Source organism: Centruroides sculpturatus, unplaced genomic scaffold (genome assembly GCF_000671375.1).
Source record: "Centruroides sculpturatus isolate CEXI.00-Female unplaced genomic scaffold, Cexi_2.0 scaffold1175, whole genome shotgun sequence".
Lineage (NCBI taxonomy): Eukaryota > Metazoa > Arthropoda > Arachnida > Scorpiones > Buthidae > Centruroides > Centruroides sculpturatus.
Genome location: NW_019385559.1, coordinates 47019 through 70686, shown reverse-complemented (window position 1 = coordinate 70686; position 23668 = coordinate 47019). Strand labels below are relative to the sequence as shown.

The 23668-nt window shown below is 29.4% G+C and overlaps 1 protein-coding gene across 1 annotated transcript in view; it reads left to right on the top strand.

Annotated features, from left to right (window-relative positions):
* Nucleotides 1-23186, top strand: part of LOC111640132 (sentrin-specific protease 6-like) — a 125813-nt gene extending 102627 nt beyond the window's left edge. Inside the window, exons 15-19 of the mRNA XM_023386130.1 lie at nucleotides 3800-4137; nucleotides 4564-4720; nucleotides 16096-16164; nucleotides 21929-22079; nucleotides 22290-23186. Coding sequence (XP_023241898.1) covers nucleotides 3800-4137; nucleotides 4564-4720; nucleotides 16096-16164; nucleotides 21929-22079; nucleotides 22290-22508 — 934 coding nt within the window. The 3' untranslated portion in view covers nucleotides 22509-23186. The remainder of the gene's footprint in view (nucleotides 1-3799; nucleotides 4138-4563; nucleotides 4721-16095; nucleotides 16165-21928; nucleotides 22080-22289) is intronic.
* Nucleotides 23187-23668: the final 482 nt, after the last annotated feature.

Sequence of the window (23668 nt, the reverse complement as noted above, 5' to 3'; positions counted from 1 at the left end):
CTTTATTTAGTATTCCTTCCAACGTTGCAAGATTTGGCTACATTGGGCCAAATGTGGCTACATTTTTTTGCTTGACGTAAAAAATATCATTTGGCGCTTTGGCTACTTTTTCGGCTACATATTATTTATAATTATATTAATGGAATAAAAATGCACTTTAAAATGGTGTTTCATCGCTTTTTATTAATTAGAGACCCAAATAAAACAAATATTTGTGTTTTTCAAATAAATTTTCTTTAGTCTCTTTTATAATAAATGACTTTATCTATTTCTAAGTAAAAATTGAAAGTGTCTGTAGAAGTAATTTTTTAAAATATCCTTTTTTCTTGATAAAGTTTTAATACTTATTATTATAATCTAGACATGTTAATTTTTAAATATACTTGTATATTGGGCCACAAGTATATATTATATATACTTGTGGCCCAAAACTCCTTGACTTCTTTCAATGCGGCCCAGAGAAACAAAAAGGTTGGACACCCCTGATATAGATCATTAAGATTTAAAATTAATTTGTTTACTAGAAGACATATTGCTATTCTTCATGATCAACTCCATAATTTAAACAATAGAGCACTTATGCAAAAAGACAGATTTTTAAGTAGTCCAACAGAATGTTTTTATTTACAAATTAAACATTTTTCAAGATAGCTCCCATCATCAGATGTTACCATTATACAGATTAGAACAATGAGATTTTTTTAATTCTGAAGAAATATATAAACAAAATCATAAATAAGAATGATCTGTTGGATTCTTTAAGAATTTTTTTTCTCTTTGTAATATATACTATATGGTGTATGGATTATGTCTTCTAATAAGTAAAATTTTTAATGATGGATACTAGATGCTTGCAACATTTGTAAGAAAAAAGTTGTTTTGTATTAAATCTTTTTTTTCTATTGTANGATGATGTCATTGCCTTTAATAGGGAATTATTCGGTTGTGTTATTGCGCTGACAATATTTGAAAAAAATACATTTTAAATAAATATTTCCATTTATAGTTAGACGAATTAATACAATTTATAAAATAATTTTCGATATAAGTGAATAGACGTTTACTTATATCGAACAAGTTGATTTAATAAAATATAATTAGTCGGCGGAAGAATATATAAGTGTGACTAACCGTCGGCGATTCTCGCTTTGTTGCTGGAAGCCGTCTAGTTCGAGTTGGTGAACAGAGGAGGTTTCGTTTGGATTGATTCCTTTCTGAATTAAAACCTGAAAATATGTCTTGGCAAACTTACGTTGACAACCAGATATGTGCCCAAGTTTCGTGTAAGGTATCTGCTATCGGTGGATTACAAGATGGAGCTATTTGGGCAAAGTACGAAAAGGATGCAAATACCAAACCGGTAAGAATTAAGCCTACTTTTAGTCTTAGCCAACGGATAGGTTTTTAATAGTAATGTATAAAAATCGATTCCTCCAAACCTTGTCTTTATGTGCCGGCCAAGTAGCAATATCTCGCTTCGTTTTTATCATTACAGTCAATTACATAATGTCTTTTCTAAATCGTATTACATTTTAAAACAAGAAAAAAATTAATTTCATTGATAATAGTTTTTGTATCGAAGTCAGTAATAGACATTTTATTTATTATTCATTATTATTTATTATTAATTCATTTCCGAACTTAAATGAAAATATCTTATCTTTTAATACTTTTTAATAAAAAAGTTTAAAACGATGATAATTTTTTTAATTTTTAGCTATCGACAGTAAAATTATTCGCTGTAATTAAAAGTATTTAAGTTAAAATTGGAACACGAACAGCTTGGCACAATACAGATAAAATTTTGCTAAAGGTGTTTTTGGGTGTGGCATTGAACCTTGTGATGTATTAAAATTTTTATTAGCAACGTAAAAATATCAAATTATTTTAAATTGATTTTTGACTATCGCGTACATTTCTTATAAATTTTAATTATATGTAAAATTTTTTCTTTTGTTCTGCATTAATTTTCTAAAAGGTAATTACACTTTGTTGAGATTTATATAAATCTCAACAATGTGTAATGCAGTCTTAATTTTCCATATCCTGTCTTTTGCATTCTGTTTTTTTTTTTTTTTTATTTTTATTTCTTGATCACTTCTACAATGAATTCTTTTATTTCTTTAAAAGAATCAACTGACACTTGAATCTATTAAAATGAACTAGTTTATTATAAAACAAACATTTTCAACTGTTTTTACCAGACATCCTTAATTTATTATAAATTTTTATAACAAATTGATTCATTTTAACTAGATTACAGGTGTTAGTTGATGCTTTTAATGTAATCTCATCCATTTTTGCATTTTTTCCCCCTAGATTATCTTATTTTTCTTTGAATGATTCTTCAGAATTTTGAGATTGTTGGATTCTTAATTGTGAACTATATTCAAATTTAATCATAATTAATTATTAGTGAACTTTGTTATAGACTGTTGTCATCTCTTGATAATTTTATAATTTAAATAATAATTTAGAAATTATTTGAATCTGCTTGCTTCATATTTATATTTTATTTTATTCTACTTACAGTTACTTTAGCCAATGTTGAACTCCTATTTATAAATATATGATTTAAGACTGGTTATGTAGCCATTTGGGGTTAAGTTTTGTTGTGCTGATTAGTGAAAACTGTTGTTCAAGATCATTTTCTATATTCATCTGATTATAACTTAATCTAACATTGAGACAGATAGGGTAACTAGAAGTTCATTTACCAATTTACAGAAATTGTAGGTTAAAGTTATTCTGAACATTTTTTTTTTTATAGTTTCTAAATTATTTATTAAATTAATATTTTTATTAAAATTAACAAGAGAAAGATAATCCAATAGAAATTGATTAAATTAGTTATCATTAGGGCTAAATTTGAATTCAGAGATGAATTCACTTTGAGAAGTCAGTTCAAATTTATAATTTTAAGATTTCAAGAAACAAAAAGTTATTTTAGTCTTTAAAATATCTTATTAAATGCTATAATAAAAACTAATCATTACTCTTCATATTTTTTTATAGACTTTTGTTATGATTACATAATGAAAGTGAAGGCTTGTGAGAACACTTTCACAACTTTAGCTTTGTTTGAAATGTCTTGATCATGAGACAAAAGCAGTGAGAAAAATGATGATAAATTATTAAAAGTGTGATAAATAAATATTATATTTTTGTTGTCACAAAAAATTATATAATTTAATGTAATATATTAAACAGAAAGATTCTTGATTCACAGATATTCAAAAGAAAACGATCAAGATTTCAACCTTTCTTGACTAGATGAATTTTTTTTTTAGGTAGATTGCCATGAAATGTAACTAAATTATTAAATATAAATACTTCTTTCAAGAGTAAATTACTTTTCAGGAATCACAAATGATACTAGGAAAATAAAACAGAAATTGCATAATTATTTTTCATAAAATATAAAATATCACAATCAGAATCTTTTGACAAAAATATCAGTTATAATAAATAAAATAATTAAGTTCATTCACAGAAAATTGAACAAAATTAGATAGAATTCAACTGAATTTAAAATTTTGTTAACTAAAATTTAAATATAGATTACAGAAATTTTACATATTGATTGGATAATAGAAGAAATAAATGCACATTACAGTTTTATTTACCTTATTTTATACAGTTATGCTTAAATTTTACTTTATACAAATTTGTAATTTCCTAATGGTTAAAATACTTGGTTTTGAAGTAGATAGGTAAATTATTAAATTTTAATCTAAAAAGTTTAAAGTATTCAGTTAAAATAAATTAATTAATTAATTAACAAAATTTTTTTTAATAGGATTCAAGCAAAACGCCACAGTCAAGTTAAAACATGGACTCGACACGTGGATATATTTGAAAAAGACTTTATCATAATTCCTATTAACCAAAATTCTCATTGGTTCTTAGCCATCATTTGTTTTCCAGGTCTTGTACCTGAGAAAACTATTACTGTAATAAATTCGAGTGAATCACCAGCAGGAGAAATGGAACCAAGTCCATCACCTAGTCCGTCCCCAAGTCCAGCACCTAGTCCATCACAGAAATTTAGCCATGTTTCAAGTCCAGCTTCTAAAAATCAACAAAACATTGGCTATGTCGATGATGAATATCAGATAAATCCAAGAACTAATGAAGGTAAAAATTACTAATTTTAATAAATGATGAATAAGTTTAAATCAGATATTTTAAATAAGATGATTCATATTACTTATTACTCTATATACTGTGTTTTGGCAAATGTTTTTGTAGCATTTTGCATTCACAAACTCATTTATAAAGTGTAGCAGACTACATTTTATAATGGAGTGAGTGAGTTAAATGATGTGGGATATGCATCCCCACTCCATTTGACTTACTAGAAACTTTACTGTCTGCATTAAACAATCTCTGTTATAGACATTCTCTTTTCTATGCCTAACTTAGGTTTGCCATCCATGCAGGTTAAATTTGGTTTCATCCAAAAGTGTAACAGAACTATATCAAGTCTGCATGCTGTTTAGCCCAGATAAGCCACCGTCATACATTATATTTTGTAAATAATAGTAATTATTTTTATTTTAGATCAAGAAAATGAAATATCAATGGATTCAGAATCACCAATACCTCCAAAATGTAAAAATATAGAAACTCAAGAATATCCAGAAGAACCTTTGCCTACCAGCATGGATTTTGAAGAAACAAGAATAGAGAAAAAAGAATGCAGTGAAATTGAGAAACAGTATGTTAAATAGAAAACTATTACAAAAAGATAGATTAATATATTACAATAGTTTATATAAAAATAATGGGAGAATTATGAAAAATAGCATACAAACTATAAATGAAGTTTTGTATTTAAATTACAAAATGATATGTAGATAGAAGAAAGGAAATATTTTCATGTTTAATTAATATTATGAGATGATAATTTTTAAATGGAATGCTTTGAAATACTGTAAACTTCACATATTGTAATTGTGGATATTATAATCATTCATTTAATATTACCAAAATTAGCTGGTTCCAAAATATATAATTTAAAATACACTTATGAAACTTTACTTATTCTAATCTTAGTTTTATTATAGTTATCATTTTCATTCAGTAAATAGACATTTTTAAGCTTGGTTTTGCACATTCAGTCTGAACATGTGACTGATAATACACAATCCTAACAGGTAATTTGTTCTCAATACAGTAGTTTAAATTGCTGGAATTTTTTGTTTTAATTATATGCTGCTAGTTGTTGTGGTAATAGACAAATAGTATTGGATAAACTGCTTATTAATTAATTAATTGTAGTTTACAAATCTTCAAATTATACAATTTTTAATTGTTTTATACAAGGTGCATCCACTAAGTTTGGAGACTGAATTTATTTTTAAAAAAGTTTTTGATAGAAGTGATTCAATTTAATATCAGTTTTTAAAATACATTCTTCTGATCTGTATAAATTTTTACTGCTCTAGTAATTTACATATACCTTTACAAAAGGATCTTTTTGGAATGCTGTTTAGTTTTCTCCATACATCCTCTTCAATTTTGAAATTGACTGAAATTATATCACTTTCAAAGCAAACTAATATGCAGGGTTCCTACACACCTAGAAAGTCAGGGATTTTCATTAGAGTTCAGAAAAAGTCAGGGAATTTGTCAAAAATTGTCAAAAAGGCAAGGAATTTCTCCTTAGCTGCCTTGTTGATTTCATTTGCTGAATATGACTGACCAAGCATAGCCATCTGCAGGCGGCAAGAAGTAATGCTGCAATCTTTAATAAGAAAATATACCAGAATTTGTTTTGAAATGGCTTTTTTCACTATTCTGAAGGCATATAATTTTATAGTTGTGGCTTAATAACAGAATAAACTATTTTTATGTAATGGTGTTTAATTTTTAATTATAATAATTCAGTGATTATAAAAAGATGGAATTGTTAATTAGAATAAAAAATAACTAATTAAAAATTTGTTTGCAAACTTTTAAAAGTTGAAATCATAATTTATTAAAATGTTCACTTCAAAATAGCTAAATAGATCAGTAAAAATCTGTAATTTAATCGTTTTTCATGTTTAAAACATCACTATACATCATAAAAAATTATAAATAGTTACCCGACATTTACAGTAAAATGCTGGTGCCGACTTGTGGTTGGCACAAGCTTTTTACATTTGTTGTTATGATTTTCCTTGAAAGTACTGTACTGTTAGCATATTTTTCCCCCTCTCTTCCATTAATTTCCACAACTTCAATACATAGTTTAATAATTAGTTTAACAGAAATGTCGTTGGGTAACAAATAGCACTGATTTTGGCAAATTTAGGCTTAAAGCTGGCAGCATTGATCATACCTGTAATAGATATACTGTAGTTATAGTTTTGAAAATTAACAGGTAATCCAATAGTTTAACCAATGTTAACTTGCTTATAATTAAAATTTAAAAAGTGGTAAATTTTTAAAAAATTAATTAAATTACTAAAAAATTAAAATAAATGTGATTATGTTTTGTGTGAAACAACAACAAAACAATTTTTATAGTTATGTTGCAAAAGAAAGAGATTTGTAGTTACGATTCTATGTGCTGAACTTCTATATTTTATTAACGTATAATTGTTAATTTTGTTTGATGTTTATTTCTGTATCTATTTTATTTTATTTAAATTCTATAAGTTTTAAGATTCCCAATTTTTGTAATACTATGACATCATAGGAATACAAGTGTGAGGTTCCAGAATTATCCTGGAACTCACTAAATTATTTTATAGTTTTCTATTTTAATTATTAGAGAAAAAAAGGAATGAAAAAAATTTTTTATAGAAACTTGAGAAATAGTCTAGACCAGTGGTCGGCAACCTTTCTGACCTTATAGACCACTAAACTTAGTTTTCAATTCCGCGGACCACTATCATGAATTTTTTAAAACGATACAAACTCTGTAGAATAATGATCATAAAAGTTCAATTTTACTTTATTAATATGAAACTCCCTTGTTTAATTTTAACAAATTAATGCAAGCCTAAAGTTCGTTACTGCTTGTTTGAAATAAGTTCATGGATTCATGGTGCTTTTCCACATAGGATGACAATTGCACTCACAATATTGTTTATTGTTCATTATTTTTTGATAACAGTTGCTTCGTATTTGGTTTTAGATTCAAATAATAAAACCCCCAATGAGTGAAAAAAGCAACTAAGCATTTTGCATTTCTTTCGTAATATTTCATGTAACCTTCAGTTGATCAATGTCCAAATTACTCCACGGTCCATCCAATTTTCTAGCGGACCATCAGTTGCCAACTGCTGGTCTAGACAATGCAGCTCTCAAGATTGGTTATTTGGTTGGAGTCAGATTTTCCATTGTTTGAAAAGAAAATGATGACTTCTCCTGCAAACTTTGATTCTTTGATTGATGTAAGTAAGTTGGAGAATTTATTAGATCCGCATCATAAAGTGTGGGTGAGGGTCCAAAACCAATCCAGGGAACGATCGAGGGACAGGAAAGTGATAAAAGTCTGTGTCTCAAGGACACAAGGCTCTCGAGTCATCTCTTCCATAGCCATGACCAGAAGTAATTGGTGTTGACCAATTACTTCTGGTCATTTGCTTTTTTCCCACACTTCATATCTGCTATTTTGCTGCCAATGTTGCCTTTTCCTTCCACAAATTAACAGTTGCCTTTCAAAAGGATGACTTTTCCAACTCAGGACAAACACGAGTGATTTACATTAGTGCTAGACATCAGACAGAAATCAAATGAACTTTCCAGATCATTCACTGAACACTGCTCCGGATTCTACCAATGCCATTACGAACTTAAGACGAAAATCAAAGACAACTTTAATTATATTGTAAACATGTTTGTACAATAAACCAGTTAAATGGTAAAGAGGTGTCTTTGTCCTTCTGTACCATGTTTTCCACATACTTATTAGCAGTGATGACATTCGAAATATTTAACAAAGGGTTCGCTAACAGAAAATTTTTCCTTAACAATTTTTTTTTCGCTCAAATGGTGCATCGGAAGGCTCTAGTTTAGTAGTGTTACAGAGTATAATACGTATATTTTAATATTTTTAAAAGAATCAAACCATTGAGAAATGTTACATGTGTTTAACAAGGTTCGGAAAACTTTGAAAATGTTAACAACGGGTTCGGCCGAACCTGTGCGAACCCGCTGAATATCACCACTGCTTATTAGTCCCTCAACTTTCCTGACATTGGGAGAATTAACTTTATTCCCTTCATTTTCCCAAAGGAAAAGAGTCGTCATATCTCACACAAGCAAAACTCGAAGTTTCAAATCTTATGTTCTAATTGACAATTGAAATTATGTTAAACCTGAGTAAGGCAATTTTAAGATGGCTGAAAACATTAGTTAATTTAATTAAAATTTGCTATAAAAGTGAGAAAGGTGGTTTGTGATATGATTTGCAATAATTATAAGAATTGTAATTAATGGTTAAAATAAATAAATTTTGTCTGCATTCTTAATTTAAGAAAATTTTATGAAAAGACAAAATTTAATGCAAAATTAAATAAATAATAAATAAAAATTATTAAAAATAATTATTAAAACTCTGGCCTTTACACTGAAACCAAAATCAAAATGGCGAAAACGGAACATTTTTTTCTTTTAATGAGTTGCCAATTCAGCTAATTTTTTTTACTAGATTTAGTGGATTTGTGAACAATCTAGGTAAAAAAATCAAAAAATTCTAATGGAAACAATATGATTTTGGTATTTTTATTAAAATGTCTAGCTGTAATTTTGAGTTGGCAACACTACTTTTAATTAATATATATGCAGATGTGGATTGGATGTCGTTTGAATATTTTATGTAGTGTTGTGACAAAATAAGTCTTACACATTGCTATCTGATCTGGTTCATCTGTCTTTTAATATTATTATTCAAGTTTGTGTTTTTCTACATTCTTAAATTATAATGGCACAAAAACAAATAAGGTTTAATCTCCAATGACTGGATCCAGAATTCAATTCCTGGTTAGGAACTATAAAAGATGATGATTCAAAAGCATTTTGCTGCATTTGTTGTAAAGTTTTCTCGTTTAGTAATACAGTAGAACCTCGAAAACTCGTCCCTCGATAACTTAGTATTCCGGATAACTGGTCCACACCTTGGCAGGGCGAAAAAATCCTTAGTTAATTAATTTTCATTATAGACAGCTTTATAAAAGTATAAAAGCTCTCATAAAGTATTTTTCTGAGGTCTGTCTTATCAGGTAAATTACTGTACACAGTGTATTCATTAATTTTCATTTTCATGTAGTGGCTCTATGCCTTCATAAAGGATGTACTTTTCCTTTGTTTAAGGGTATTTGGGCAGTTTATTCTCTGTTATATTCTGTACAAGTAAATACTGTACAAGTACAGTACAGTATTTTCTGAGGAAATACTCGTACTTATTTTTTTTAACCCCATTCCCGATAACTCGGCATTTTCACAAACTCGGCCACCCTTCGGTCCACATTAGGTCGAGTTTTCGAGGTTCTACTGTATGGGAAAGCGTGCATTATCATCACATGCAAATAGTTTTAGTTATGTTGAAATAAAAAGATTGAAGTTGGAACAAACTTCACTGATAAGGTTTTTAACCCCAACAAATTCAAACTTTTCTAATAGTCAACAATATGTGTGTGAAACGACTTCTGTTGTTGAAGATAGATCTAAGATCACTAACGAACAGTCTCTCACCAAATCAACATTTCTTAGCAGCACATTGACACCTTTTGTGATAAAAGATGATGTAATAAAAGCAGAGATAACTTGGGTATTGGCAGTTGTAAAGAAAAAGATGTCACTCAATTCACGCTTTGATATTAAAAACATTTTCAAAAATATGTTTCTTGACACTGCTATAGCCACACAATTTCAATTGAGTCAAGATAAAGCTTCCTATATAATAAATTATGGCCTAGCCCATTATTTCAGAGCTTGATTGATTGATGCTGTTACAAGTTGCAATAATATTACTATCCCCTTTGACGAATCACTAAACAAAGTTGCTCAAAGAACTCAAATGAATCTTGTGATAAAATACTGGGACAAGAGTAAAGATAAGGTTATGACCAGATATTTAAATAGTGTCTTTCTGGATCATAGTACAGCAGATGATCATCTCTCTGCATTTCTCAATGGCCTTTCAGACATTCATCTTGATCCAGCAAAAATTCTTCGTATCTGTATGGATGGACCAAATGTAAATATAAGTTTTCTGAATAAATCAGAAGATCACATGGGGAGACAGAATGTTGGTAAATCATTTGTGAGAATGGGAACATGTGGTTTACATTTAGTCCATGGTGCTGTAAAGGCTGGTTTTAAATTAGTAGATTGGAATTTGTTACCACTGCTACAGAATTTGTACTATTTGCTAAAAGACTCACCCACTCAGAATGCTGAATACATTGCTATAAATGGAAGCAGATTATTTCCCAAAAAGTTTGGTTCAACAAGGTGGTTGGAGAATGGAGAGTGCTTAGAACGTGCAGCAGAAGTTGTTTATGTATGTCTTCACAGATTTAACAACAGTACATAATTGAAAGACAGCAAGGTGACTACATTCTTGAGACAGGCACTCAATGATCCCTTTAATAAAGTTAAACTTTTATTTTTTTGGTCGATATGTACACAAAGTGAGAGCTTTCTCACCCGATTTCAGAGCAACAAACCTCTTGCACCCTATCTTTATAAAGCAGATGTTCAGTTATTAATAAACTTGATAAGAAAGTTTGTAAAAAATGACAGGGTCACCAACAAGCAGTTTCTAAAAATAGATTTCAATTCTAATGGAAACTTGGTACATCTGAAGAATTTGGATATTGGTTTTGGACGAAAAAATGTTTTAAAAGAATTGAAAGTCAGCGACAAAGATATTCTGTGTTTTCTAAGAGATTGTCGAAATGTGCTGAAAGTGATGACCCAAAAGATTATTGAGAAGAGACCTGTCAAGTACAAATGTGTGAAGGCTTTGAGCAGCTTAGACCCAGAAAATATTAAAATGCAAATGTTGGAAAATTATTTCAATGTTTTACTGTAGGTTCTATGTAATATAAACAGGATTGATGAGAAATGTGCTGTCAAAGCAAAAGAACAGTATGATATATTCTGCAATAAAGTGTCTATAAAACCCTATTCTACAAAGTTTGAAGACTTCATATCTGAAAGGAGTGATGATATGGTTTGGACACATTTTACTGTGAAATTATGAAGGATGATAGGTAACTGCAAAATCTATAGTCTATTATCAAAATTTCTCTTTTTTCTAACATAGGAATGGTTTCTCAGTTAACAAATCACTGTTGAGTAAAATCTTAAGGAAGAAACTGTAGTTTCTCAATGCTTAGTTTATGATAGGATCCATTTTGCAAGTGGTATTGATCAAATAAATATAGACCAAAAAATGTTGTTAACAGTCAGAGGATCTAGACAGTGATATATTGCATCTCTGCAATAGAAAAAAGATATTCAGAAGCAGCAGACATTGAAGGCTGAAGAAAAAAGAAAACTTGCACAACATAAGGATTTAAAATAACACAAGAAAATGTTAAGAAAAGATCACGAAAAGGAAGAAAAAGAGATTGAAATGAAAATAAATACACTTGAGGAGAAAAAGCTAAAACTACATTAATTTAATATAATAGTTCTTGTGTTTTGTGAATTGTAATTAATTTTGTTTTTTTAATTATTTGTATTTTGAAAAAAGAGGATTAATAATACAGGTATACCTCGAGTTACGTCATTCTCTATTATACGTCATTTGTCAAAAAGTATGTGGAAAAATAAAAATCAAGTTTAAGTCATTTTATTCGACTTTATGTCTGTCTGCCACAAATATTGAAATTGTATAAGGACCTTGAATAAGTTCTCGCTGTTTTTTTGTGAAAATTAACACTTTATTTAAAAAAAGTCGTAATAAACATGTCACTGAAAGTATTGTTCATCACTAGCTACTACTTTCTCCCATCGTTCTGGCAGCATTTGAATTCCATGTCGGAAAAACGACACGTTTTTTGAGGCTATCCAAGAATCAACCCATTTTTTGGCATCTTCATAAGAACGAAAGTGCTGCTCAGCCAGGCCATGTGACATCGATCGGAACAAGTGATAATCGGAAGGGGCGATGTCTGGTGAATATGGCGGGTGGGGTAGGACTTCCCATTTAAGCGTTTCCAAGTACGTTTTCACCGGTTGTGCAACATGTGGCCGAGCATTGTCATGTTGCAAAATCACTTTGTCGTGTCTCTGCTCATATAGTGGCCGTTTTTCCTTCAATGCTTGGCTCAAACGCATCAATTGTAGTCGATAGCGATCTCCCGTGATAGTTTAGTTTAGTTTGAGCAGCTCGTAATAAACTACACCTAGCTGATCCCACCAAATGCAGAGCAGAAGCTTCGAACCATGGATATTCGGCCTTGCTGACGATGTTGATGCATGACCGGGCTTACCCCACGATTTTCTACGCTTAGGGTTATCGTAGTGTATCCATTTTTCATCACCCATCACGATACGATGCAGAAAACCTTTCCTTTTCTGCCGTTGAAGCAGCTGTTCACATGTGAAAAGACGGCGTTCGACATCTCTCGGCTTCAACTCCTACGGCACCCAATGTCCTTGCTTTTGAATCATTCCTAATCCTTTTAAACATTTCGAAACTGTTGTGTGATCAACTCCTAATGATTCTGCAAGTTCAGCTAGCGTCTGACATGAGTCTTCATGAAGTAATGCCTCTAATTCCTTGTCTTCAAACTTTTTTGGTGCACCAGATCGTTCTTTATCTTCAACATCAAAATCATTATTTTTGAAGCGTCTAAACCAATCTCTGCATGTTGTTTCCGACAGAGCATGGTCGCCGTAAGTCTCAACAAGAATTCTGTGTGCTTCTGCTGCAGATTTTTTTTGAATAAAATAGTGCAATAAAATTCCCCGCAAATACTCTTTTTTTGGCACAAAACTAGACATGTTTAACACAATGAAAAAATAAGTTGTTTACACTTCGGTGAAATGACGTATACTGAATTTCAAGGTCACTTATTGTACTTCCTTACAGATGCGTCACCATCTAAAAATAAACACACGTGGTTCTGGTAACGCCATCTGTTGGAAAACAGCGAGAACTTATTCAAGGTCCTTATAATATCTTTAGAAGATTGTTAAAAGCACATAAAATCATATTAAAATACATACATTTACAGTAAATGTTAATATAATCACCATAAATTGTAGAGAACGAAATATGAAAACATCTGTGACTCTTTGTTGTCATCTTATTTAGTGGTCTTTAAGTGCTTAATATTGGCGTTTTCCATGGTAGTTCCAATATCTTGTTTGGCGTCGTTGCCAACGCCACTCATTATTGGTAAATTCAACATAAATTAGTTTAATTTTTACTATCATAAAATAATTTTAATAACTGTATTTGTTATTTAACCTTACAAAATCATCTTATTTTATAATGTCTTATAGCAAACCACATTCACAAATAAAGAGTTTGCAATGTACTGTAAACATGTATATTTACAAGTATGTACATACATGTATTCGTAAATTTAGATTACTTTTTTTCTGTACTATATTAAGAACTAAAATTTATTTGTTTGTAAGCTTAAAATAGATTCTTATTAATTATATATTATTAAAAATGCATTTATAAATAAAGTACATAACTGGGAATGGTTATTTGTGGTTTAGCCTAGTGACAAGTAAATTCGACTTACATCGTTTTTTGACTTAAATCACCTCTCCTGGAACCAATTACTGATGTAAGACGAGGTATACCTGTACTAAGAAGTTTCTCTGTATTTTGATTGTCCGTTTTGTAAAAAAATAAAAAAGTTCTACAATAAATTAGATGCATTTATTAGAGAAGCCGTAGTATAAACTTACACCTATCTCTCTTACATTAACTACATTATTTCAAAATTGCATAAAAATAGATTGTATATAATACAGTCTATTTTTACGCAATTTTGAAATAATGTGGTTGGCAAAAGAAAACTAATTCTTTTTTTACATGATTGATTTTTTTTTACGAGGAAAAAAAATGCTTTATTTGAAAATTTTTAAATTTAACTTTTTGTTAAAACTATGTTGCTATTTAAAAAGGAGTTACTCTTTTTGTTGAAAGATTGGTTTTAAAATTACATGTTTCTAAGTCAAGAGTTCATTTTAAGCACAGTACAGTACTATTTGTATATCAAAGAATACTGTTTGTTGATTTTATGCTACCTTGTATTTACTAGATTTACATGCAAATAATAATGATAAATGATGATAAAATAAAAAGCTCATGTTTTGTTTGTAAATTGCTTATTTTTTCATTACATTGAAGTTGTGGATTCTATCAAACATTTTTCTATGGGATGTATGTACTCTATTTTTTTTAATGTGGCAGTCTTTGAAACATATCAACTATGCAAAAAGAGGGATAGATGTACTCAATGTTCATGGTAAATAAAATGCTGTTTTATTATGTCAATACTCCACACTGTAAGAAATGTGAAGGTCAGGGAATTTGAACAAAGTTGGTCAGGGAAAGTCAGTGAATTCAAAACAAAAATTTGAGTAGGAACCCTGAATAGGGGGAAAGTGAAGGAAGTGATCAGTTTGGGTTTGCCAGACAGTTTGGAATACATCTTGCATATCCTTTTAATGGCAGAGTGAATGAAATTAGAATTTTTGCTAATAGTCTTATTTACTTACCTTAATACTATTAGTTGGTTATCATCATCACTATAGTTGAGTCCCAATGTTATTACAAGTAAGATTTTACTGTGTATACATGTACATATACACATAAAACTATATTATGTAGACAACATATAATGTGTGCCTGTCTGGAGAAATTTTGACTTAAAGTTTTTGATTAAAAAGAAAAAGTCAAAATCTTTTTCATTTTTTAAAATGTTTATGAAAACTTTAATGCTAAAGGAATCAACAAAGAAAAATTAGTTTTATGGAATTGTTTATATGAAAGGTTTAAACATCCAATAATTTCTCCATAAATGTGATAAATATTTACAGAAAACTTACTTTAGGCTGACAGAGAACTTTTTGATTTTTATTATAAAAGTTTTCTTAAGTTGTCTGTAAGAATAATTGCTGTTCGAAATTTAATTTTTATCGTTCTTATATCAGTACTAAATTTTGAATAGATATAATTTTGCCAAGTACCACTAGTTGCTTTTTTTTTTTTCTATTGTTAATGTAGTGTGGAAGCATTTTGTCCTGAAACATTTTACTGTAATTGTTTGATAAGTTTTATTTATGAAAACATGGAATTGCATTAAATTAATTTTATTTTAAATAGTTTTTTCATTTTTTAGCATGTATATTTTTCTCAAAAATAGTGCATATTTTAGTATTTTAACTCATTTCCTAGAAGTGACAAATATTTAATTCTTCTAGAAAGTGAGAAGAAATGAACATCATTGTATTGCCATAGTTACATTCCATACAGTAAAGGTACAGTTTTAACAAAGAAAAAAAAGGATAGACTAACCCTTGTCAGCTGAACTGTATCTAACTGTTAAGCTCAGACTATGGTTGATTTCTGAAACTATGGTTTGAGCTTACAATTTACAGCATTAATTGTTTTAGGATTTAGAAAATTTCATGTTACTCAGATTGATTATTCAAATTATTGGTATTCAAAAAAATTTATTTTTGATTTAGACAGAAATCTAGTTTATCATAGTATTCTATATATTAAATTATTCTGCTCCAGATTTTCTATCCATTTTAGACAGGTTTTATTGCAATAATTTAGTTAAAATGCATGTATTTTTGTTATATATTTATAAAGTCATTAGAAAAGAAAATAACACGTTAAAAAAATTCAAGAACCATGAAGAAAACTTAGAAAAAAATAACATTTTAAAAACAAATAATTTACATTCAATTTTAATTTTTGTATTTTTTTAAATGCTGTATTTTTTCTCAATTTGTTTTTTTTTATTTAAAATTTAACTCATTCTTGCCAATTGATTTGTTAATAAATTGAACATTATTGAAAAAAGTATTTTTGTTGCTATATACATGTGTGAGAATATTTTTGAATTTATTGTATTTAATATGAGGAAAAACTTTTTAATCTTCCAGACCATGTATTCTGATGTTTGATTCATTAGCTGGACCTAGTCGGTGGAGGATAGTTAGTACTTTGAGAGAGTAAGTAATCTATGAGTTTATTACATAAATTATTATTATTAAAATATTTGTTAAAAAGCTTAAATAGTAACTTGTTTTTGCTATATGTAAAAGTTGTTATGTTCCTAATTTCACTATAATACAATAAACATCTGTTAATAAAAATATATTTTTTTAATCTTTTTGAATAATCAATACATTACAGGCATACCTCGACTTACGTCGTTTTCCTGGAACCAATTACCGACGTAAGGCGAGGTATACCTGTATTTATTTTTTTACCTTTTGTAAGAAATCACATTTACGAATGTAATCAGGAGAAATACTTTTGCAATCTATAAGTACAAATTATGCCACTATGTGAAACTGCTCGGATTGCAGAAGTATAATATTATTAGTGAAATGTCTCAGAATTTTGTTTTAATTCTGTTTAAGAATGTAAACTTATATTAGAGGGTATAAACTTCCTCCTACATATTAAAATTATTTGAAATTTAACATACAGACAGAATATTTTTTTATGATAAAATATAACAGTTTATAAGTGGTAAAGTTTGAAACTTTAGAAGATATGTCATTAATACATCATAAAAATTTTTTAGTGTTGATTTTAAATTAAAATATAACAAATATAATTATTTTTATAATACATTTGAGTAGTGGTAAAATTCATCTGTTATATAAATTTACAACATAATGATAATTTTAAATATAGTTCACCTTAGTGAAGTACAAGGTGGTTAGAATTAAAATGGTGATACTCAGATATGCATGGAGTCAGCTATACTGAACCAAATTGAATAAAACTTGGTTGTGTACCAAGTTTTATTCAATTTGGTGCAATGCAAATCATGAGGAAGAGATTTATGGGGGAATTAATTGAAATTTTCATTACCAGAGGAAAATATGGCACTGCAAGGATAACAATGGACAAAATTTTATTAGAAGAATTAAATTACATTTTACATATTTACAGTAAGTGCTCAATGTAGGATCCTTCTGTTAACCAAATGTTGCAGTTGTAAACTGCATTATCAACAGCTTATAACATTTCAGGAGGAATCTGGGAGACAGGTCACACAGTGTTGGTCTTCAATGTCAACATGGATTGTGCATGTTCCTGATAAACACAATCTTTCAAATAACCCCAGAGCTAGAAATCACAGAGGTTGAGGTCCAGTGATTGGGTGACCATGCATTTGGGAAGTCTCCAAGAGACGTCATGTTTATTAGTGAAGTTGGCATGAATAATTGTCTTGAAACGAAGCACCGTATGAACAGTTGCTCCATCCTGCATTATAACAGTTGTGTTCGAACAATCACATTTTTTTAACACTGGCACAATATGCTGTTCCAGAATTTAATGTAATGTTTGCTTTTAATGATACACCTCACAAGATCTTGAGGTGTCACCTCTAAGAAAAAGGGGCCAAGAATGAAATTAGCATTGAATCCACACCATACTGTTAGTTATGCTGAATGTAATGGTTGTTGAACAGCATGAAGTTACACTGAATCTCATATGCAGCAGTTCTGGATGATGACTGTTCTTCCTAAGTGGAAATATGCATTGTCTGTCCATGGGATCTGTGATGGCCACTGCTCATTCACTTCTATTTGAGCATACAATGCAAAATCAAGGCATTGAGGTGACTCTGGCCATTTCAACTCTTGCATAAGTTGAATCTTGTATGGATGAAACTTTAAAATTGACCTCAAAATCATATGCACTGTTGACCAAGGAAGAGACAAATCCCAAGCTTTTGAAAGCACTTGCAGCTGTGTCAACTGCTGCAACAGCAACTTCATTAACCACTTCCAATGAATTCAGATTCCATCCTCTTCCTGGTAACATGCCAAGATCACTAGTTGTTTCAAGTTTTTTCATCATGTTTTCATCACATTTATTGACATGGGTCCTGTCCTTAAATCTTTTGTATGGCAACTGAAGCATCGGTGGCATTCTGGTAAAACAGTTTCACTAAAAGAGTGCATTCCTCCTTGTCTGTAAGCATGATGAACCAGGGTGAATGATTTCCCATAACATCCTTAATCATGTTTTTAAGAAAAAGCAAAGCATGGTTCTTCCAGTTTTGCATACATTTTTGACTGAATAGCACCACCTTTTCCCATGATGATAAAAATTTCAACTAATTTTTTCCCCTGTAAATCTATTCCCCGTGATCTACATTGTGTGTACACCAAGTTTCATTCAATTTGGTTCAGTAGAGTCTCATGTATGTGAGTATTATCAGTTTAATTCTAACCACTGTGTACTAGTACATATTAGTTCAGTTATTAAAATTTTTTACATAACAGACTTCAAATAGGAAAATATATAAATAAATAAATAAATAAATAAATAAATAAATAAATAAATAAATACAAGGCTTGTATCGATTCACTATTACTCTATTTTTCAGATTTCTCACTATTTACTACTATTTTTAAAAAAGCCTCACTCACTAATTTTGAGATCTGGGTATTACATTACATGAGTATATGCCATATTTTGGATACAATTATGACATGTTTATAATGTTTGTGACAAAATAGATTGGGTAATCATTAATGATGTATCCACCTTGAAAGAGTTCATTATGGCACCACCTATTGGCTAGACAAAGTATGTGGTGATGTGAGCAAAAGAAGTTACTAGAAGGACTAGTAATTTCCCACAAAGTCATCTTTGAGAGACAGCAGTGACTTTATTTAATAAATTTGGAAATGAGCCAAGAACTTCGTCAAACTTGCTTTATTTTTATGTCAAATTTTTGTTAAAATTTCAAAATATGAAAATACTGCCAAGATAATTCAATGGATAACATGTTTTGGATCAAGTAAATCTAAACAACAAAATTTATTAAGATTAATATCTATAATTAATTAATTTACATCAAAATTCAACACCAGCAGTTGATGTTTCAATTTGGGGAAAAAATTGATGTGGACTTTAATGCCATCTTTGAAGAGAATTATCTACTACATAGTTAGTCATGTGCACTGCTGTTGTTGGTTGTCGCATTGAGTTTCACACGGTGGTGACAGTGCAGCATTTATGTCAGTCTATTGACTCTGGTGTGAGTCAGTAAAAAATTTCCAGTGGTGGATGCACTTTAATCCACATATTTGCTACTTGCTGAGCAAACATTTGGCTAATTTGAAGTAGTGTGGACAGTTTTGAATTGAATTGGAAAATGACAAATGCCAAAGAATTGGACAAGAATTGGAAAATGATGAATGCCAAACGTTCGTCATTTTCCAATTCTTGTCAGTAAATTGTGCCAAATCAGAGGAGATGAATAGTTGTTTCCATGAATTATATTGTCCATCCACACTACTCAGCATTCAGCAAATAGCAAATTTGTGGATTTGGTTGTCAGTGTTTCTATTTTGGTCTTTTTAAAAGTAGATTTTATCTTTTATTTTTGAATTTAGTTTATTTTTTGATATGGTTTATAGTTTAAATATTTATTTTATTTTCTAGGTAGTTTTTTCTGATCTTTTTTCTTGCAATACAGTTTTATTGTGTTATTTTTTTTAAATTCCTTTCTTTTTCATATTCGTATTTTTCTGCTTTGCCAAATTATACCATCCACCATATTCTTCTTTTAGACTTTTTTCCATTGATAAATACAAATCACTCATAACTATAAAATTAGCAGCACAAATTATTGTTTGAGAATTGCCATTTTCAGATCTTGGATGAATATTTGTCATTTCCACAATGAATCAATGATCATCAAATAATCGAATGTGTGTACATGAACATGTGCATTCGATGAGTGACAAACAGTTTGGCAAAAGGCAAATGTTTGGAATTTGGGGAATAGCAAATGTGTGGATGTGCTCTAATGGTAGTCAGCAGTTGAGTGAATAGTGACAATGTACATTCAAAAATATTGTAACTAAATGGTTTATTGACCAATACAATTGCCAGATTGGGTGGCTTCTGACTGACTCGCCTACTGAATTTTCATTTTAGGCTATTTGCTACTTTTTGAGTTACAAACACTATACATCTGGTATTTTAGAATATTTTGGAAAAATATTTAGGGGAAGGGCGAGCAGGTTTAACTTTATGATGTTAAAAAAAACATAAAACAACATAATATAAAGCTTTTATTTTAATCAGTTTCGACAGAGATCTTAGATGGTTAAAAAATTGTGTAATTAAAAATAATTAATATTAAGCATAAAATCTGTTAGGAATCATGAAGTAAAAACGTCAAAAGTTCCATCTTGTCCTCACCCTGAAGGCAAGATGGAATATAGGATATCCCTACATTTTACAATTGACACATAAAAACATCCATCTTTTGTGTCTGTACATAGTTCATGTGCCCAACCACAACACACTGGACACTGTACCCAGTTTTCTATGGGCAGTTCCACATATGGTTCTCCACATAATACACAAAACCTTCATCCATTGCCATCTGCATAGTTTCTTCAGTCCAAGAACCTCTGTTGCTCTTTCTTATATACTTGTTCACCATCTAAAAACAATTAACATCCTCAATTAGTTAGATAAATTGAAAACAGAAATCAAAATAATTGCATGCAGGCAACATGGAAACTATTCCATCTTGCCCATATGCCCATTGCCAATAATAATATAAACGCTTTAAAAATCCTTGAATTTTTTTCCACTTTAATTAAATATCAATTCATGCAATCTATCCCTAATAGGTACTTTGTATAAAAACAAAATAGTAATACTTACTTTGTAGGTATAAATAGTAACACTGCAAAAGTCCAATGATTGCACAATAATCTGCTGTGAAATAAGAAATACTTGCACATGTCACTTGGTAGCGCCAACTGGTCTGAGTCACAGTTTGTAAATACAAGATATCCAGGTTTCTCTGTATGCATGGAGATTCGGGTGCTTCGTCACACGGTTTGGGGTGGGTAAGTAGTTTCCATCTTGTCCTCCCTTCCCCTAACCACATATCTTACAGATAGTGAAAGCAGCATGGATGCAGGAGTCATGCTGCATAGTGCCAAAATTGCCAAGACTTAGGGAAGAAATATCAGGAGGCCAGAAAACATGAAAATGAAAAGAATTTGGCAATGGAAAAATTAATAAGTTAAGCCAGTGCTAGATTGAAACAAGCATTACAATGAAAAGACTTAAATGAAATTTAAATTGCTCAGAGCATCCTAGGAGCTCAAGTTCTTAGACAGGAAACAAAAGAAAGAGAAGCTCAAGAAAGTAACATTCAGAAAAGGCTGAAGAGGAAAGGAGTATTCATCACAACTTATCAGTTTAATTTTATTTTTTTCAAAATAAAATTAAACTGATAATTAATAAACATTGAAAACTGACATTTGTAAATGAAGATTAGACGAGTGGAAACAAACACTTTTTAATGTGTACAAATAATGTAGATAACTATAAGAAATTATAGTAAAAATAAAAAATTAGTGATCCATTATAGTTGTATATATATATATACATATATATACTAATTCCTGTCTATTTTCTTGAAAAGCTTCTCACTTTTTGGTCACATTTCCTTACTATTTCTATCCAAAAACTCACTTTTCTCACTAGTTTTGATTTATGTATGTGCTGTGAGTCCTGAAAATAAAAAAACAAATCATATGTGTAATATTAAAAAAAATGAAACACAAAAGTGCTAAAAGTGATGATTTATTTTATCAAAATATATAGTTTTTATAAGTGTATATTTTTAATGCAAAGGAAAATTTTAAGCTGTAATAATTAAAAATTTTTTTATCTAGAAATTATTATTGATCCAATTTATTTTTCCTTTAGATATTTAGCAGTTGAATGGTGTACAAAAAAGGGAAAACAACGTATTTTTGATCGTGATACAATGAGAGGTTTCACTCCTAGAGTACCGCAACAAACAAATTACAGTGATTGTGGAATTTATGTACTTCAGTATGTGGAATCCTTTTTCAAGGTAATAATTCAAGTAAAATATTTAAATATTTTATATCTAAACAATTATTTTAATCTTATGTATTTTCACGTTATTATTCAAATTAAGTGATTTGAAAGAATATAGTGATAATTCTATTTACAACAATATAATTAAATTAATTTTTGTAATTTTTTAAAAACCATTATTCAATTATAATTTAAGAGTACTGTATGTATTTCTTTATTTCAGAAACCTCTCCAGAAATTTAGTAGTCCTTTACCAAGTTTGGAGGATTGGTTTACTGAAGAAAGTGTAATGCAAAAACGTGATGAATTACGGACACTTATACTTCAACTTCAAAAGGAACAGATCGTTGGAAATAATGAAATTTCTACGGATTGTTTGGCTTCGACAACAGCTCCTACATCAAATATTTGTTTACAGGGTGAAGAAAGTGAACAAAGATGAAAATATTGTATTATATTAAAAATGGAATTATATCATGCAGTCCCTGCTGCCACTACATCCAAGTGAGAATTGTATGTTCAAGAACAGCAGTATAGCACCCTACACTTTTGTGAACTGTGACTGTTCCACTAATATTGTCTAGGACTCTGCAGCAAGACAGTATTTCTTCGGTGTGTGCCATACGTGAGAATTCAAATTTGTTTATTCTGTAGACTAATGTTGCAAATTCTTATCTGTCCATATACGAGCAGTATTGAAATAATTTTCTTTAAATGCAAAAGACAAAAATAAGAAAATATATGCAAGTGTAAATTCTGTTGTTTATTTCTTTTGTATATAGACAAATTACTCAGAAATAACAGTTCAGAATCTCTCCCAACCAGCCCATTCTAGTCTTGGCTTTGTCCAGTCTAGTTAACTGTTTAGCTTGTTTTCCATATTTCTTACAAAATTGGACCTGTCATTTTAATTAGAATTTATATTATGAAATTTTAGTTTATGAAGTGTTTTTCATATATATATAAATATATAAATACATACATTTTTGTGTAAAAAAATTTACCTCAAACATTCCTGAATGACATTAGTAAATCTATTTGATATGTTTTCATATGGGAAATGTCATCAATATGAATTCTGTAATATAGATTTGCTGCTTTATAAAAACAAAAATGACTATATTGTGTGTCTTTTAGATTGATATTTAGGAAAAATCAACAGTAACTTGTTATCAAAGTACTTTTATTTGAAAAACTGTATAATTCTTTTAGAATTATGCAGTTTTTTTTAATATATATGTGTGTGTATTTAAATGCAACTTTTTTATTCAGTAAAAAGATTTTCAAATCAGTGCGTAATTTATTAACATTTATGTTATTAATAAATACAGTAATTTTAAAAGAAATTTTTTAAGTAATTATGAAAAACTTAAATCAAGTTTAATAAAAATTATTCAGTTTGAAATCAGTATCATTTTGTTAATATTTTGCATAACCTTAATTCCTAGATTGTGTTTAAAAAGTAGAAATATCTGTTTTATGAATATTTAAAAATATATTATTTTTATTTTGGTTAAGTAATAAATAAATTAGAATTGTATAATTTTGTAGTTAAGTTTTTTTTTATATTTATTTCATTTAGCATTAGTTCCTAACAAGTAT